The 19,441-nt window shown below is 47.4% G+C and overlaps 4 protein-coding genes across 4 annotated transcripts; 2 read left to right on the top strand and 2 right to left on the bottom strand.

Annotated features, from left to right (window-relative positions):
• Positions 1 to 2,470: 2,470 nt before the first annotated feature.
• On the top strand, positions 2,471 to 3,593 carry UCRPA7_4 (putative 2-dehydropantoate 2-reductase family protein; the record flags this gene model as incomplete). The annotated part of the gene is made up of 2 exons (XM_007912601.1): positions 2,471 to 2,609; positions 2,737 to 3,593. The coding sequence occupies 2 exons, from the start codon at positions 2,471 to 2,473 to the stop codon at positions 3,591 to 3,593; spliced, it is 996 nt and encodes a 331-aa protein (XP_007910792.1).
• Positions 3,594 to 6,399: 2,806 nt separating this feature from the next.
• UCRPA7_3 (putative fmn-dependent dehydrogenase family protein) lies at positions 6,400 to 6,927 on the bottom strand (the record flags this gene model as incomplete). The annotated part of the gene is made up of 1 exon (XM_007912600.1): positions 6,400 to 6,927. The coding sequence occupies one exon, from the start codon at positions 6,925 to 6,927 to the stop codon at positions 6,400 to 6,402; it is 528 nt and encodes a 175-aa protein (XP_007910791.1).
• Positions 6,928 to 8,673: 1,746 nt separating this feature from the next.
• Positions 8,674 to 9,502, top strand: UCRPA7_2 (putative major facilitator superfamily transporter protein; the record flags this gene model as incomplete). The annotated part of the gene is made up of 2 exons (XM_007912602.1): positions 8,674 to 8,972; positions 9,028 to 9,502. 2 exons carry the CDS (start codon positions 8,674 to 8,676, stop codon positions 9,500 to 9,502), a joined length of 774 nt encoding a protein of 257 aa, XP_007910793.1.
• Positions 9,503 to 18,250: 8,748 nt separating this feature from the next.
• UCRPA7_1 (putative short-chain dehydrogenase reductase sdr protein) lies at positions 18,251 to 18,985 on the bottom strand (the record flags this gene model as incomplete). Its single annotated transcript, XM_007912599.1, has 1 exon — positions 18,251 to 18,985. The coding sequence occupies one exon, from the start codon at positions 18,983 to 18,985 to the stop codon at positions 18,251 to 18,253; it is 735 nt and encodes a 244-aa protein (XP_007910790.1).
• Between the last annotated feature and the right edge of the window lie 456 nt (positions 18,986 to 19,441).

Raw genomic sequence — 19,441 nt, 5'->3', positions numbered from 1 at the left:
ATTACCCAATTATATGCTCGTACGCACTCTACGGTCTGTCACAATTATGATTATGCAGTTCCAGTGCGAGTGTATGCGCAGGCAGTTATGGGAATATAAATGTGCTCTTAAAAGAAGTTAATAATATACCACATCCTAGCACATCTTCCAGCTTCAGAGAGCGTCCAACTCAGGAAGATCTTTCAAGGCGTTTTCTAATATGTTTACACCCTCTAGCATTACACCCTCGTCGATGTTCAGAGCTGGACATACTCGCAATCGTCTCCCTGTGGCATTCACCAACAAACCCCTTTTCAGGCACAGCTCCGCTAGTCTCTTACCAGTCACTCGCCCCTGTGATTGGCCTTCGTGGATGTAGATGCTTCTAAACAGGCCCTTCCCAGTGATTGTATCAAAATACGGCGACTTGATTGCTCGGAACCGTGCCTCAAATTTTGCGCCCAAGTCAGCGGCCCGCCTTGGAAGTTCTTCGTCAACAATGACATCGAGGGCAGCAAGTGCTACAGCACTGGCCAAAGGATTTCCAGAAAATGTTGATCCATATCTGAAACATTTCACGTCAGCGTCTGTATGGGCATCACGACGATGGGACGAATTCGATGTCGTTAAGTGAGACTCTAGGGCAACTTACTGGCCTGGGTCAACACTATCCATAACCTCTCGCGTTCCCAGGACGGCAGATATAGGATAAAATCCACCAGACAGCGACTTTCCTAGAATGACCATGTCAGGCTTGATACCCGATGACTCGTACGATAGAAGAGTGCCACTACGACCAAGACCTCCCTGAATGTCGTCGGCAATGAATAGAACATTATGCCGGGTGCATAAATCTCTTACTCGTCTAAGATAGTCGTCCGTAGCAGGTAGGCACCCAGCGTGACCCTGTACGGGTTCGATCAAAAAGGCAGCAATCTGAGGTCCGCATTTCTGCAGTGCCTTTTCCAGATCCTCGATCACCCCGAACCGAATAATATCACCGGTGCAAGATGGACCGACGTTTGGCATCCAAGGGCCACAATCTAAAAAAGGTCAATACCATGATAGTCGATTATTAGATTAAGAGGAAGCCAGCACTTACTCTTCCTGTATCCGTCATCGGTGGATGCTGATAAGATGCTCAGCGTCCGACCATGGTAATTAGAAATCGCCGTCAATACGATGGCTTTGTCCTGCTCAATTCCCTTGACTTTGTAGCCCCATGACCGAGCAAGCTTGATAGCCATATCAACAGCTTCAGCACCTCCGTTCATTGCGGCAACTTTGTCGAAGCCGGTCAGTTCGCAGATATTTTTGCAAAACATGGCATACTGTGCGACATGCACAGACCGTGACGGCATGGTCAACTGCTGGCATTGTTTTATCATGGCCTCAACAATCTTTGGATGACAATGTCCCTGGTTACATGCAGAAAATCCGGCATTAAAGTCGATATACCGTCTTCCTTCTAGATCCCACAGGAAAGAGCCCTGGCCTCGCGCCATCACGACAGGGTGTGATGGCATACCCTCAACACTGTACAAAGAATCATATTGCAAGTACTCTTCGGTGGAAAGTTGTTGCTGATTTGTTAAAGATGCACTTTGTGGCTTGAATCCTGTGGAAGTCGTCGATAAAGTGCCTGTAGGTAGCACGGGAGACCCAACTACTGTCGATGAAGGGAGGGTTATGGTAGCCATGCTAAGAGTGTGAGCTGTAAAACTTTCCCACTTGCTTGAGAACAAAGGCTTGAGACTTCAAAATGGGAAGAGTAGAATGCCTGTTAATAAATTGGACATGGTTGTGCCACAGTATGTTACACCAGTGCAGACGTAATATTCATCGATTCTACAATAAGATCAATTGAGTCTATTTTTATCGTGCCCACATATCAGTCTAGTCTAAGTTGTCAGTCTTGTAGTTCTTGCTAGATTCATTACGATGCCGAATTTGGCATGCCGACTCGAACTCTATGTAGAACACTCGGTCCCTGCCGCGGTCACACCTATGTTGGCACCATCAGATAATCCACTGCGGATATCTGCGCGGGGCACCTTATCTCGCAAGATATCGATACGGCGCAGCAGCATCTTGTCATTGTTGGTAGGGTATATTCTCGGACCGAACCCAACGCTACTGTTATCTATCCGCCCCAGGCCGGTGATCAACGACACTTTTACCCCTCTCAGTACTGACGAGACGCGGTGTGCATGAAAGCCAAGCCTCGGTCGCTAAGAGGCTAAGATAAAGGATTGTAGTTGTATCGGCTCTCCTGGTTGTCGCCCTAACTTAACCCGGTGCTGCGAAACGCGGGGAGCATCGATTCATTGCTGCATAACCTTGCACCGGTATGTCCGTTACAACCCATCTGTCATCACTAGATTCTCGCGCTGCACTCAGTGATTGCGGAAAGCATATCGGTTATTTACATCACTCAGCCATTTGTAGATCGTAGAGCTCCTTGACAAATGTCGCAACATTTTAATGCAACATGGGGTCAGTAACGAAGTCAAACGTTCTTGTTGTCGGGTTTGGCGGAATTGGAACCATCACCGCATATAATCTCGAGGCTGGTGGTCACGCAAGTGTGACTGGTGTCTTACGGTCAAACTACGAGCTCGTAAAAGAGCGTGGATTCCGGATATGGTCGTGTGACCATGGCGACATTCCTTCGTGGAGACCAAGTCAAAGTATTCATCCCGGCAGAGGTCGTAGAAGAATAATTCACTGACAGAAATGACGAAGTATCACGAACAGTCCCTAATGTCCGAGAAGAAGGAATCGCTCCATTCGATTTTATTGTGGTCTGCACCAAGAATATTCCCGACGTCCCACCCACAGTAGCTGAGATCATCGAGCCTGCTGTTACCCCAGGTCACACAGCCATTGTCCTGGTACAGAACGGCCTGAACATTGAAAAGCCCCTCATCTCCGCCTTTCCCTCCAACATTGTTATTTCAGGCATTTCGCGCATGAGTTCTGCTGAGCTCAGTCCGGGCCAGATCTTCCACCAAGACCATGACATTCTCATCATTGGAGCATTCAGAAACCCCAACCTAGAGCTGGAGAAAGAGTTGGCGGCAGCAAAAGAATTCTCTGATCTATACAATGCAAGCGGACGAGCCACAGGAGAGTATTATGAAGATGTGGCGTTCATGCGATGGCGCAAGTTGGTTTACAACGCCGCTTACAACTCACTTTGCGCAATCACCGGGATGGACACTTCTAGGCTCAGATTAGCAGAGTCGCCCGTGTCGGAACTTCTACTGCCCGTCATGATGGAGATCAAAAGCATTGCGAGAGCTGCTGGAGTGAAATTGGCACCAGATCAAGAGGATGCATCTCTGAATGGCGATGCCATCGATGCGTACTTCCGTCCCAGCATGCAGCAGGATATTGAAAAGGGCAACTTCATGGAGCTTGAAAACATTGTCGGAGAGCCACTTCGGGAGGCGCACCGCCTAGGCGTTCCGGCACCCACCTTAGGCTTTGTGTACTCGCTATTGAAGGCATTGCAGATCAAGACGAAGATACGAAAGGGCATGATTGAGTTGCCACCAATGAAGGACTATGGCGCTGGAGAAATGTTGGCGAAATTCAAGGCTTCAGCATGATAGCTCTTAATTCTATGTAGCATATCGGACCCTACAGTAGCTCTGGCTGAGTTCGAGTTGACATTATTATAATTTGACTCCAGCTACAGCTCCACTGATAACTGCCCAGCAAGATAAGATAGAAGATGGCCACTGAAAAGGGCACCAATATTGAGTGACCTCAAACCCCGCCTCCTTTTATCAATTCTGCAACGTATTTACTCCCCACTGAGGCTTGCCACTTTCTTTGCCACCCATCCAATTATCATTGTCGTATACTTTCAGAAAAGTCACTGAGCAATCTGGAAGATTCACTTGTTCAATTATAGCGTTTCGCAGAGCAAGCCTCGTCTTGTCACTCCTCAATGCGCCCAGAACAGCGGTCTCGCCGTGGGTGCAAGCAATGCCGCTCTGGCCACCACAAATGCGATGAAGCTTCGCCCATTTGTCGACGCTGCCTCATTCGCGGCTTTAGCTGTGAATACCCCCCTACTCGCATAAGATGGGGCATTGTTACTACTGTAGAATCGGCAAGTCGAAAACGGGCTCCAGCCCTGGCGCCCAAGCTCGGGCAGCTTCGATCGGAGACTGCCACGCTGGACTCGTTTATCCCAGTCCCATCTCCAGGAGAGTCGAGTTCACCAGAAAGCGTCGATCAGGACTCAATCGGGTCTCAAGCACGGTCCTCTTCCATTGACCATGCGTTGCTTCGAGGCATGTCTTCACCGATATTTGAGGGCCCAGAGGAAGTAACCGCCTACACATACTGTATGTTTTATGCCTTTCTGTCATGCATCAGCAACTCATTCTTTTCTAACATCAGATGTCGACCGGATTGCTGGAGAGCTTCAGGCACAAGATGGTCTTCATAATCCCTACAGAAAGCTCTCTGTGTTAGCCCTTGGGTTTCCGGTACTCCTTCATACCATCATTTCCATTGCTGCAGAGCATCTTCACCTTTTGGGTCACTGTTCTGCCAAGCTAGCCGTCACTCACCATGACCGTGCCATTCGGTCAATACGTCTTGGTCTTGCTGGAAGGAGATCGCCATCTCCTCTCAGTTCCGAGGACTGCAGATCCTCTTCACACGGCATCACTGCTGACCAAGCATTGCTTGCCGCCATTCTCCTCCAGCCGGCAGTTATCGCCTACAGTGGGAATGCGGCATCTTCCTCTCAAACCCACCTCGACATTGCCTTTTACATATTAAACCAGCTTGACTACATATGCACAGTCAAAGTTATGGATTTCTTCATACCAAGACTCTTGGTTCAACGATTCGCCATTGCAGACCTAGGCACTAGTATTTACTATCGTCGAAGACCTCGCATGTCTCTAGTCGGTTGTTGGTTCTCTAGTTCTAGCAAGGACGACATGATCGACAAAACTCAGCCATCGTTTCGTGAAATGACTGGCTGTCCTCATTCTGTTTTCGTATTTTTACTTCGCGTCATGCATCTTGCCGCCGATCTCTCATTATCTGAACGCCCAAGCAGAGACGTTTATTGTGACGCCATCGCTCTTGAAACTGACATGAGGGTACATGATGCCGTAGTCGTCCGAAGGTCAGGCGGGTCATCAGGTACCATGAAGAACAAGCATATGGAGACAATCTGCCGAGCATTTATACAAATTGGATTGCTACTACTATGCCGTCGGGTATTCGCCGAGTCACCTTCATCTCCACGAGTCCAGCATGCCATGTCCACGATTTTCACTCTACTAGACTCTATCCCGGTTACAACTACCGATGAGAGTTCAAATGGAAATCTTATACGCTCAGGGGTCGACTCTGCATCCGGTCTCCCATTCTATCTGGCAGCACGTGAAGCCGTCACGAAAGAGGACCAGCAATGGGTAACGCTGAAGCATAAGATGTGGCGGAAGGTCTATCCAAACCCGGCAAGGGTGCAGTTAATGGAGGTGGCGGAAAAGATATGGCTGGAACGAGACAGGGGAGTCCATGATATAGAGCAAAGATGTGAACTTGTCGAGCGCGGATGTGAAGCATATATTTTCTGAACTGCGTCAATAAAACAAAAGTACTTTACCTTAGCTACGGTACTTGTAGGAGTTGTGTTAGGGGTCCTTCTTGGGATGTGTTTCAGCCGACATTAATTTCCATGGTTTCAATCAGCCGGAGCCACCCTACTTCAATCATAATTTGGACAACCTTCTAATTAATCCTGGAGACCCCCCTTCAACTATCGCAAGACTCTCCGGCCCAATCTCGGCTATGCTCTTGCATCCAGCCAAACGCATGCAAAGCTCAAATTCATCTTTCAGGATTTGCAAGGCCCTCTCAACACCCCTTTGGCCGTCAAATGCTAAAGCCCAGATTGGTATCCTGCCAGCGAAGCACATGTCTGCTCCAAGAGCGATTGCCTTGAAGATATCGCTTCCTCTCCTTATACCACCGTCAATGCCGACTAACAGCTTGTTCCCCGGAGAGCGTGATGCGTTTATGCTCTTTGCAGCGGCCACACAATCCGGTAGTGCCTCGAGAGTGGCCGGCGCGCCATCAAGCTGTCTTCCGCCATGATTGGAGACAACAATGCCTCGCACGCGTGGGTACGCAGCAGCAAGGAACACGTCTTCGGGTGTGTATATTCCTTTCAGCCATATCTCCATGCTCGGCGGCGTCACCCCACAAAGCCAAGGAAGAAAGTCGACGAAAGAATTACTGGCGTCGCGAACCGTTTCTTTGAAGTTCTTCGGATCGTACGAAATATTGGGGAATTTGAGACCAGGAGGAAGGTCAATACCATTTCGATACCTAGCATTGAACTATCAGCATTCGGAGAATGAGGGAGGGATAAATATTTCATTACTCATTGAGCCGCCTTCCAATTGTCGGGGCGTCGACAGTCATCAAAAGAGCCTTGAAGCCGACCTTTTCAGCTCTCTTGAGCAATTCCACAGTGTATTTCTTCTGGTTTGCACTCGATGTTTGGAGGCCATATGGGTTCCCCGTACCGATTTCCTTCCCCGCGTCAATGACATCTTCTAGAGACTTAGTCGCCCAATGCGACAAACCCATGGCGATGCCTGCCTTGGCAGCAGCCCGTGAAGTACCTACTTCACCATCTGGATGTGCTATACAGTGCATGGCAGCAGGGGAGAACCCAAACGGAAATGAGATCTTAGCACCGAAAATAGTAGTGCTTGTATCGACTTCGGCAACGTTACGAAGGATCCGAGGCATTATCCGGTAGCGGTCGTATGCTGCTTCGTTTGCCTTGACAGTGACGAGATCCATGGCGCCTTCGTTGAGATATTCGGCCCATTTCCTATCGATCTTGGCTGTTGCAGCCTCGCGAATATCGCGGATGGTGAAAGCCTGGGGCTGCGACATGTTCATCAATCTAAAATAGTGACAAGCAACAGATCTAAGAATTGTATGTCACTTGCTATGGCATGTTTGTAAGAGTTTATTGGCTCTGGGTGTCAATGAGGCGAGCTTTTGAAGCTCTCGCATCTAATGGAGAGCTATCTTTCGGAGCTACCCCTGTCGCGACAAACAAAGACTGCGGTATCGGTGAGATCGCATCCAAACGCCTGCGTCGGTATCTTATCTACAATTTCGGCTTCCTCCACTTTGTAGCTTTACTAGGTCGACGACGGAATCCTGTTGCCGGCCTAAGCAATCCTGCATAGATATACCCCTTACCAGCATCCTAGCCGTGGCTAGCCATTAGAGCGAAGGACCTATCGGATGTTCTCTATATGATTTTATCCTTGTGACGCTGCTGCTCACGTCCCATCCCTATGCCCCACAATTGAGTGCGGTTCGTAGCGCCTAACCAGATCAGGGGTGGTTTAGACTACGCATACCCATTTGGGCAGTTGATCAACAAGCGAACGCTACAACACAGGCCCACAACGCTTATCAAAAGCTCCCAGACGATACTTCCGTCGATTTCTATGCTGAAAGATGGACTGGAATACGACAAGAATTTGCGAGTGTGTTCTGCTATGATAATGACTGATATCATATTGCTCAAAGGCAATCACCGCCGATGTTGAAGCTTGATGATAAACAACAATAAGTGGATCAACCGGGCTACGTTATCATCTTATCAATGTGCGATGCTGAACCCCATGTTTGGGTATAGTACGGTGATGCAGATAAAGACTTCGGATGATTGTATAAAGACAATGCCGTACGCCCTCTAGTATGATGTACAGGCATCCCCAATTCAATACCTCGACTTGCTCAAAGTCCACGTATTTATCATATTCCACAAATTTGCAAACTTCAATGGACACCACCAAGCAGGATCCCTTAGTAGGTGATGAGCCAATTGAGGTTCATAGAACAGGTTCGACACCACCTACTGATTATGATGTTGAAGCCGCCGGCCTTCGTACAGCCATCGCAGGATATGTTCCAGGCTCAAAAGCTGAAAAGCTTCTGGTGCGGAAGATAGACTTGTTCATGATTCCCACTCTATGGTTCATGTGTGTTCTAGCCTATGTGGACCGTAACAACATTGGTAATGCAAAAGCTGCTGGGATGAGCAAAGACCTGGGTTTAAACGACTCAAGTATGTGGTTTGTTCTTCACAGCTTCATGATCGTTCGCATCAGATTTCAGCTTTATAACAAACAATCTTTCAGACTATTCGATGTTGATTTCGATTTTCTTCATCGGTTATCTGGTATATGAAATTCCATCCAATCTCATTCTCGCTCGATGCGCACCTTCGTGGTACCTGCCCGGCCTTATGATAGCCTGGGGTACACTAGTATCTGGCATGTCTCAGGTGAAGGACTATCACGGTATACTCGTCTGTCGGTTCTTTCTTGGAATGATCGAAGCAGGATTCATGCCTGGTGTTATGTTCATCATGTCGTGCTGGTATAAGAAAGATGAAATTGGTAAGCGGCATATAGTTCACAATAGCTCCCTTGGAAGATTTGAATATTGACTTAGCCAGGAAAACGATTTTCGATTTTCTTCTCTGCTCTTTGTATAGCAGGTGCAGTGAGTGGACTGCTCTCTGGTGCGATTATATCGGGGCTAGAAGGTGCCCGGGGTATGGAAGGCTGGCGATGGCTGTTTCTCCTCGAAGGAGTCATCACAGTTGGCTTTGCAGTCATGTGCAAATTTATTCTCCTGGACTATCCAGCCACAACTCGTCGATTGAGCGAAGAGGAGCGTCAGCTAGCAACAGTGCGCATTTTGCAAGATAAGCAAGCTACAACTTCACATGCAACGAGGAAGTTGAAGCCATGGGACGCGTTTATTGCGGCTATTGTTGACCTCAGGACGTATTTCTTCATGGCCATGTATCTTCTTGACAACGGATGCGCCACAATCAACTACTTCGTCCCAACTGTCCTCAGCGATATGGGCTATGGTGGAGTCATGGCTCAGTGGATGACAGTCCCTGTGTGGTGAGTATTCTTCAACTGATGCATGTAACTACTCGAGAAGCTAACTCTGTTGCAGGATCGTCGGAACAATCTTTCTCGTTCTTGTGCCCCAGTCTTCGGATCGATTCCAGGATCGCAGATGGCACGTAGTTGGTGCCTTCGTTCTTGCTTTTGTGTCGGGCATTATCATTGTGACTGTCAATGGCACCGCAGCTCGATACACTTTCATCTGCTTTTACATCTCGGGTGTGTACGCGGCATTCCCGTTAATCCTAACATGGGCATCGGAAACCATGTCTCTGCCTGTTGAGAAGCGAGCCGTTGCCATTGCTGCGGTAAATGCAGTAGGAAATTTGGCAGCCGTTTATGGCAGCTACATGTGGCCATCGAGGGACGCACCAGATTACAAGCCTGGATTTACGGCCATGGTGGGAATGTGTGGTGGTGCGGCACTACTTGCAGCCATGATGCCGATTCTGTTCAAGTTCTTGCCAAAGTTCAGGACGAAAGCCGAGAAAGAGCTGGAAACCATCGATGGGCATGTGGAGTAGATAGCCCAAGTTTCCGCGTGAAGCTTCTATGAACCCCTAACATCTAATGTCTACATATAATAGCTCCCTCTGGTTTAGTTATACGTTAATCGTACTAAGTCTATTTCCCACTACTTAACCGTTGTTTCCGCTGCTACTCAAGCTCAAATCCCAAGTTACGTCGTTAGTCTTGATGAAATAACTCAGCAAAGCTATATGATGAAGACTTCAAAGTAAATTGAATAGAAGGTAGATAAAACAGCAGGCCGGCTCATGATAACGGCTCTAACAGAGCCGTTAGATATACCTATCATAGATAATATTCAACGTGAACGTTTAAGAAGTATCTCAGCCAAGATGACACTGATCTAAAATATTATCTAACGAGTGTAAACCGATAACTGCACTTCTACTCTTCATTACATTACTCTAGGCTCAGCGGCCCTGTGCTCTTGTCTCGATATTGCAAAAAAGCTGGTCTAAGATGTGCTTTGAAACTTTTAAGTATTTACTCCGGTTAGCTTCCTACAGGTCAATGATAACAATAGATGTTACATAACTACAATCTTTAAGTTTGGTAATATAGATGTCCATCGCCGTTGCCTCTGCTGTTTCCATATACTTGGCAATGATTCCAATCCTCTGAGAACATTCGCATAACCTGTCTCTTCCCATATTCTTCTTAATATAGCAGAGAAAAATACTCTATTTTCGTCTTCTTGAGTCTCTGCAGCAGCTACAAACGCCGGCCACACAAGGGTATGTGCTCCTGGTGCTTGTTGATCTACGCATTGAAATAGATATCTGATATGCATGATCTTTTCCAGCATTTGTTGCTCATCAACAGGAATCATCGAGGATCGCGCTCGGAGCAGGTAGATCTCCGTCGCATACCGCATGATCTCGACATAGAGTTGGGTTTGAGTAAATATTACGGCTGGGCTGGGCGACGAGTCGTTGGTAACCGAAAGTTGATATTCGTGACGACGCCGGGGGGCATATTGTTCAAAACTCGTAAGAGGATCTTGTAGAACTTGGGAGAAATCTTCGATAGCTTCAGACTCGCTTAGCATGGGATATGTGAAGAACGAGATACTATATAGTTGTTAGTACTTGCTGCAACTGGAAATGGGGCAAAAGGCCAACGCACAGTCGAGATTGATAATAAAGAAACTCGGCCAATGGCGACGTGAGCTGGGCTTGTCCCCTTACTCCTAGAAAGGCGATCAACATCTTATAGAGCGTGACAATATGCTCATGGCCCGTTACGAGGTCAGCTACAATGAGGAGGATAATGGTCGCCCAAGTAGAGTCATCTAGATAATCTCGTTGACATGCAGTCCGAGACATCTTACTAACGATGGCGGCTCTGCCGCTCTCAGCAGGAATCCGTAGCTCGGGCATTCTTTGTGATAAGTGAAAGGCTGCCGCAATGCATACCGCCCTCCCCACAACTGGATTGCAATGGGCCAAAGGTAGAATCTCGTGGCGATATCCGTTCGCTTCATCGTCGTACATGATCATGACTGGCGACACATAAACGTTGACTGCATCTTGTTAGTCAAGTATCTGCCAAGAATAAGCTATTGTCTTACAATGATCGAAAAGAAAACGCATCTTTGGATCAAGAGGGGCAAGAAGGGGGGGCAATGTGGTCGTAAGGAGCGTGTTGTTCAATAAGATTGAATCCATATCGTTAGTCGGGTTGATATGTCGAGAAATATCATCTGGACGATCTGGAGGTGGGGAGGATATATAAGCTGAACCTTCACATGTAGATTGTAGCACCGTAGATCCAATTTTTGCGTCATATTGCAGTCTTGAGCCGGGTCTCACTATCCCTGGACCGGACTTTGGTTCTTGATTTTCAACAAGCTCCCTGCGCTTGCTACCTTTCTTGTTTTTGGAATGCCTCACATCGATCCATCTCAGTGCATTCCCTCGTCTGTTGGAGCTGGATGTCTCGATATTGCTGAGTGTTGAAAAAGGAGCCGTTTTCACGTCCGAAAACCGGTATCGAACGCCATATCCAGGACACTTCAACCCCTTCTTCAAGCATTTTTGACATTGTAGTGGTGTTTCGTCGCAGACTATGCGCCGTTTCATGCAGTTATAGCACGCTACGATTAAGGGTACCCGTTAGTCAGTGTGATAGTTCAGCAAGTTGACGGCCATGACTTGAAATCGAAGCACCAGCTATGTGACATCATCACTAGAGCGACCATTTTGCAAACAACACCTACAATTCTTTCGCTTTTCAGAAGACATCCTGCAGCACATCCCGCGGGCGTTTTCATCGGCGATGTTCTGGTAACATGACACTAGGTTTCGTCGGGTTTGATAAGGTTGAGAATGGGAAGAACGATGATGTTGCGTAACGGGAAATCTCTACGCACGTGCCATATTCGCCTGCAATAGAATGTGGGGCGAGCTTTCTCAGGGCTCCACCCATCCACAGACCAGAAGTGGACACTGGAGTCGACTAGGTACTCATCTGGCACGGTCGACAAGGGGGTCAAAATTGCAGTTTGGCGAGTTCTTGAACAACTCCAGCCATTCATCATGATTTCAGAAAAGAGGAAACCATTTATTCACAAATCAGGCCATACTACCTTTGAAACAGGGCAGCAGTGCCTACTGCTGACCAACACCCACTCAAGATATCATATAGCACACACACAAAAAGGAGCCCCTAGGGCAAAAAGAATATATTAGAATGAAGGGGTAGCCATTCTTGTATTCTATATAATGATAGCTAAATAAAGCGAGTAAAAATAGAGTAAGTAATAGCAAATAAGTCATCTGACTGCTAGCAGGGGTAAGACCATGCTCTCCTAATTCACTATCACCTTTGCCAGTCTGTTCTATATCCTACAAGTTAGCAGTGACTCTTGCCATTGCAGCAGCCTTCAGATTATCTGACACCTCCTTGGCAACTCTCTGTCCATCTTCGATACCACCATCTAAGAACCCTCTCCAACCCATTGCCCAGTCTGCACTTCCAAACCAAATATTCCCTTGTTTTTCTCTCAAGGCATCAAGGTATTTAGTGACCTGAATAGGCTTGAACCATTCCCAGGCACCCATCGCGAACTCGTCTTTGTGCCAATTATGAAAGACCATCCGCTTGATGTCACTGTTGTTAGTGTTTGGTAATAGGTCCGTCCAAGCTTTCAATGTTTCTTCAGCGTTCTCCTCTGGTTGAAGATGCACTTCTTGACGAAGAGATGACCCAAAGGCTACCAAATGAACATTGCCAGCTGGCGTGAATCCATCGCCGAATGAATACGTTAATTTGCCGTCGGGATAATTGAAAGACCCCAGACTTCTTAATTCGGGCTTATTGACCTCAACATGGCATTTCACGACATGGTTTGCATGCCCTTGCTTTGAGCACTCAGTCTTAAGAGGGTTGATGGCCGGGGTGAAATGAATATTGTGCAAGACATTCAAGGGAATCGTACAGATCACCCTTCTTGCCTTGAACACCTTGCCATCGCGGGATATAATCTCCACGAAGTTGCCATTGTCATTGACGCTCTTGACCGGAGTGGAGAAGCTGTAATCCAGAGAACCAGAACCATAGGCCTCATCGAAGAGACATCGCTGAAGCTTAGACTGCCCGCACCTCAACTTGTACGTGAGACCCATTTCCATAAAGTCCTTGTAATCCCAATTTGCCAGCGCCCACCATCGTAGCATTTCGAAAAATGAACTGTCTTCCCACTTGCCGCCACAAGTTATGCTCAAGAATCCCTCAAGCATGTTCTTTTCCAGTGGCGTTAGCTGGTCAGCAATTTGAGTAAATCGATCTGCAATGCTCATCTGATCGTATATTGCAACGGCTTCCTCATTTCGCAATGCGTCATGAGGCCAAGGAATAACAGTACGACCATATTTCCCATCGACATTAACGAACTTCTTCAGTGCAGCTTCAGAAATGCAGTCTTCTTCTTCATGGCTGATCATGATCTTTCGTTGTGGTGTGAGCTGCACGGCACACTTGTTCAGCCCACCTTCTGTCACCATGCTGACTTCGAGATTGGACAGCAGGTTGTATCGAAACAGTTCACGCCAGATGAATGGCTGCGTCCAATGCACCCAAGTACCGCCCATCTCATATGGATAGCCATCGATGTTTGATGACCAGGAGCGTCCGCCGATCCGATCGCGTGCCTCTATGAGGATAGTCTTGTAGCCGGTTATTGTGAGATCGCGAGCAGCTGTTAGACCAGTATAGCCGGCACCCACTACTGCAACGTCGTAGATAGTCTGATGTGATATGCTTATTTGGGGTCGGATGGTTCCCAAGCACGGAAGACCAGCTTTTAGGCCACTTTCTGCCGTCCATTGGAAGCCGTCACGACTGGTCATGCCGGAAGTGTCAGACATCATCAGCTATGGTGTGCATAGAAAAGTAGGTGTGGATAGTAGTTGAGACTTGACACGAATCACACGATCAGTGGTCAGAAGTAATGCAAAGTGTTGGATGGCTGGATATTCATATTCGCAGTGATATCAAGGAAATCGCAAGATTTATCTTTGATCTGGACCTGGAGTCAATAATTCGGATTCTCACAATTGTGGCCAATTTGGGAAACTGCGAAGCAAAAGTCTTGTCATAGGTAAAGACATCTAAATGATTAGGGTGCATATATAGCCACTTTCTCACTTTGGTTTCCTATTTAGGAAATATCTGCTAGACGTGAACGTTAGGTGCGTATCATCAGGCACAGAACCATACCATACCAATTTGGGTTGATCTAGCGGGTAGGATTGGTCTGTGCATCATTTCTCACTTTCCTTACCCGATTAGGAAAACGCGATCTTGAAAATCGCTATCAACCAATTCCATCTCATAGTCATCTGTGATTGGCCATCCAGTAAAGGATACTCTTCAAGAGTGTCAATTTTTATCTTAGCCTGGATAACACCCCTGAAGGACGCTGGGGAAGCCCGGGAGAGCTATTCGCATTGAATCTATTCCCAATACCGCCGATCCTCCCTCACCGATGAAGAGATAAGATCTCGTAGATTGTTGGTTCAAGATAAGGCAGATCAATCCCTGAAACAATCTTTATCTCTTCTGAAGCACGATATTGGGTTATTTATCCACAACACAAATGTTTATATAAAGCGGAGCACTAACCTATTTAACAGGAACTTTCATTCCAACCCGTTCCTTGGGCTACACTGAGCTAGACAGTACATATTTCGCTCAAGTCCTCATATACTAATTTGATAATGTTTCCAAAGAGAAACTCGTATAACGTGGCATCGGAAATGCCGTCTAACACGAACAAGTGCGAAGACTACGAGTTAGGAAGTCTTGAAAGAAGTACGTAAGAGGATCCACTTGTTACAGCGAGGCATGACCGCCGATTCATCATGGCCTTTTGTATGACTAACAGCATTCTGCGAACTATCTAGATATTTCTAACCGAGTCGGCTCCATAGAAAATGATACCCTCTCTCGTCTCGGCATACACACACAAACATCTCGAGACCTAGGACTTCTCGCAATAATTGCCACGGGATGGAATATATGCAATAGTTGGGCCGCCGTCGCCGCAACTATGGCTATCTCCATTGCGTCGGGGGGATCTGTCACGCTGATATATGGCATTATGATAATATTTCTTCTTGGAGGATCATGTGCGTTAAGCATGGCTGAGATTGCCTCTGTGTATCCTACAGCCGGAGGACAATATCACTGGACAAGCATATTGGCCCCAGAGTCTATCAGCAGGTCCCTTGTATGTGTCACCTCTCCTATAGCCTTGCAGCACGCACTTTTGAATGACTATTAGTTGACTTTTTTGCCGCTTAGAGCTATTGGTGCGGAATGTGTAACGTCTTCGGCTGGATCGCCAGTGCAGCTGGTTTTATAATTCCATTCCCTGCTATGATTCTGACACTGGCAACATTCTGGCATCCGACTTATGCTCCCGAGCCATGGCATGTATTTATGATTTACCAGGCTTTGAATTTTATCTTCACAGGCTATAACATCTTCTTGGCGAAGAGTAAAGGTCATGGCTTGTTACAAGACTTTGGATGTAGTTATTTCCCACCAGCCTCTCCAGCTTGCATCAGTAACTAATGAGTATTGGCGTACAGTCTTTCTATCGCTCACAGCCTTTTTGGCTATTACAATCGTTTGCCTCGCCGAATCATCTCCCAAACAGTCGTCCGAGTTTGTATGGACGACGTTCTCAAATGCATCAGGCTGGTCCGCAGACAGCATCGCTTTCCTTACCGGACTGGTCAACCCGAACTTCATTTATTCCGGCCTCGACGGTGCTATTCATCTGGCAGAGGAATGCACGAATGCAGCCACTGCAGTTCCACGAGCACTTGTGTCAACAGTCGTCATTGGATTCGTGACTGCTCTTGGCTTTGCGGTTGCCATGACCTATAGCTATTCTGACTTTGATGCTGTGTTGGCTTCTCCTTTTCCCATCCTCGAAATTTGGTACCAAGCTACTTCGTCCAAGGGCGTGGCATCACTCTTCTTGATTACCCTAGCATTATGTTCATGCTTTGCAATCACTGGGGCCCTTCAAACAGCATCTAGGTTGACATGGTGCTTTGCCCGGGATAATGCTGTCGTAGGGTCATCCATCCTCAGCCGGGTACATCCTAGATGGGGTGTTCCTATCTGGGCGCTGCTCATTAACTCAGCTATGGTTTCAATTCTTGGTTGCATCTATCTTGGCTCATCAACAGCGTTTAACTCTTTGGTTAGCACTGGATTGATTCTTCAGCAGCTGAGCTTCGCTTTTCCGGCTGTGCTAATGCTTCATTTGCGATGGGTGGGCGGTGCCAAGCTCGAGGAGAAGGTTCCGTCTTCCCGAGGCTTCAAGCTGCCAGCAGGCACCGGCGTACTAGCCAATATCTTTAGTGTAATATTGGCTCTGCTGGCTCTCATCTTTTACGACTTCCCTGTCATTCTACCTGTCACTGTGAATAATATGAGTGAGTTATACTCGTTATCTCCATCCATCGATTTGGTGATCTTTTACTGATGGGAATTCAGACTACGCTTGTGCAGTTATTGGTGCTCTGGGGCTGATGTCACTTGGAAACTGGTTCTTGTACGCTTCAAAGCATTATCAAGGTCCGCGGTTGCTAAGGGAAGATTGAAATAGGCTGATGTCTTGCTGTCTATCCTTGTAGCTTTCCCTGCACACTCGGACCAGAAGTGTGCATCCATAGAACCTACCCATGTATAGGATGAACAGAAACACCTGACAAATCTTTCACGTGCTGAAAGAGCTTGATACAATCCATTACCCAAAATATCTATTATCCACCTGTACCAATTTCAAGACGTTATACAACACAATGACTTATAAAGTCACCTTTAGCCTGTGTTACCTTGACTGTGCTTTGCAAGTGTTTGGCAGCTTGCTGAGAGTCACTGATATTACGCGAACACGATGCAAACATTGAGTGTAACTGTAACATGTACAATCTTATCTAACTAGGTCTAACCCAGTTGGGTCCAAGTCCGTGTTGTCTTCTGCCCCGCAGATAACGCAACCCGATGGATTGATAGATTGCAAGCCTGGTTTGTGTGGTGTACTCGAATTCTCATCACTGACATTACAACCGAATTCTTTGTCTGACTTAAACTCATTCAGAAGCAAAAGATGACTCTTATTTCTGAATTGCTGCAGTCACGATATGGGGCGACATCTTCAGCACCTGGTATTGCGAATCCGACGCTAGCAACGCTGTTGGAACATAAATCCGTGCGGCAATTCTTACCTGACATCCTCCCACATGGCACTCTCGAGCTTATTGTCGCGGCGGCCCAGAGCGCTCCTACATCATCTAATCTCCAAACATGGAGCGTTGTTGCATTGGAGGAATCCGGCCTCAAAGCCGAGGCGGCTACACTTTGTGGCGACCAAGACTTTATTCGCCAGGCACCACTGTTCCTGATCTTTTGTGCTGACTTGAGCCGCTTGACCAAGGTTTCTGAGCAGCATCAAACACAAGGGGAAGGCCTGGAATTCACTGAGATGTTTCTAATGGCCTCACTCGATGCTGCATTTGCCGCGCAGAACGCCGTCGTTGGCGCCGAGTCTTTGGGATTAGGAACATGCTATGTTGGCGCTGCTCGTAATAATTCCCGAGAGATGGCAAGCCTCCTGCATCTGCCACCGCGCGTGCTGGCACTGTTTGGCCTGGCTATTGGGAAACCAAATCCGACAAAGCCTGCTTCTATCAAGCCTCGGCTCTCCCAAGATGAAGTGTTGCATCGATCGAGATGGAATAACGATACTCAGAAGGACAATCTTGCAGCATACGATAAGACACTCGCCGACTTCAATGCTCAGGAACAACGAAAAGATCTTCCGTTGTGGACGTATCGCTCAGCTCATCGCGTGGAATCGATTGCGTCTTTACATGGACGTCATGTTTTGCACGAAGTGTTACAAGAGCGTGGCTTTAATCTACGTTAATATTTAGAGGACCGAATAGATTACAAAAAGATCTAAGTTATACCATTCATCAAGAGAAGATATTAGATATATAGTCAGCCGAGTCTATGTTGCATTTCATCTTTGCCAATCAATAGCTCTAGCATTTACAGAGATAAAATTGTAGAATCAGCTTTATTCAATTCATCATCAGCCCGTTTCTGAAACTTTCACTAAGATATAATTTTGTACTGCATGGCGAAATCGAAGGCACCGTTTCTAATTTTAACTCTAGAGAGCCACATACTCGGTGGCTAATTACCAATATCAATGTTGTCTAGATTTGCGCAAGACCACCGTCGACGGCGACCTCGCTAGCTGTCATAAAGCTGCTGTCATGCGACGCGAGAAAAGCAGCCACCGCCCCGATTTCCCCCGGATCAGCCATGCGCTGGAGTGGATTCTGCATGGCAAAGACTTTCTGGCCCTCTTCGCCTAGGGCTTCCTTCGCGAGTTCGGTCGCCGTCGGCCCGGGCGATAGCACGTTTACTCGAATGCCGGTGCCTTTCAGGTCCTCCGCCCAGGTCCGCGCAAGGTTGCGCACAGCGGCCTTGCTTGAGCCATAGAGGCTAAATGCCGGGGCACCCGTGGTGCCAGCGCTTGATCCGGTCAGGATGATCGAACCGCCCTTGCCCATCAATGGCAGTGCCTTCTGGACCGTAAAAACCGAACCCTTCACATTGGTGTCAAGGATTTCGTCACAGTGCTCCATGGTGATCTTCCCAAGAGGAAGTTGGCTTCCCGCGCCGGCGTTTGCGAAGACGATGTCGAGAGTTCCGCGCTCGGCTTTTACCGCTGCATAGAGACGGTCAAGGTCCGCCAGGTTGGAAACTGAACCCTTTACCGCTCGGGCATTTGGCCCAAGGTTAACTAAAGCCTTGTCGAGTGCTTCTTGTCGGCGACTAAAGATAAAGACAAATGCACCCTCCTGGATGAAGCGCGTCGCCGTTGCGAGACCGATGCCGGTAGCGCCGCCGGTGATCACGGCAGTCTTGCCATTTAGTCTAGTCATTTTATGTATGATTTTTTTTCGAGTTGCGTGAAAGTTACGAAAAGGTTTACTTTAGCAAAAGTATGCACATCAAGTGCCTGTAGAGATCGATGGCTTTAAGAGCCTTTGAGCTTTATAGTTATCGCTGCTTCGATGCATTTGATTGATGCCAAATTATAACACCACGGATAGAACTGTCGCCGCTCCGAGTTAGGCATTTAAATGTGATATTACTTATCTTGAGCAAAGGCATCTGTCATACGCATCTGCTCATTTACATATCAGACGAAGGGTTTGTTAGATACCTTTGAATGCTCCGCTCCGGACAAGTATCATAACTTCTGATTATAAAGCTACCGGAGCGGAGCACCACACGTTGCCGGGCCGGAGCGGAGTAGAGCACCTAAAGGTAGCATCAATTCTTCTGGCCTTCACGGTCGCCCATCTTCTGCTCGATTATAGCCTTTTCAAATCCCT

This window comes from Phaeoacremonium minimum, assembly GCF_000392275.1.
Source record: "Phaeoacremonium minimum UCRPA7 unplaced genomic scaffold PA7_03_scaffold_2, whole genome shotgun sequence".
Classification (NCBI taxonomy): domain Eukaryota; kingdom Fungi; phylum Ascomycota; class Sordariomycetes; order Togniniales; family Togniniaceae; genus Phaeoacremonium; species Phaeoacremonium minimum.
This window is presented reverse-complemented; position numbering and strand designations above follow the sequence as displayed.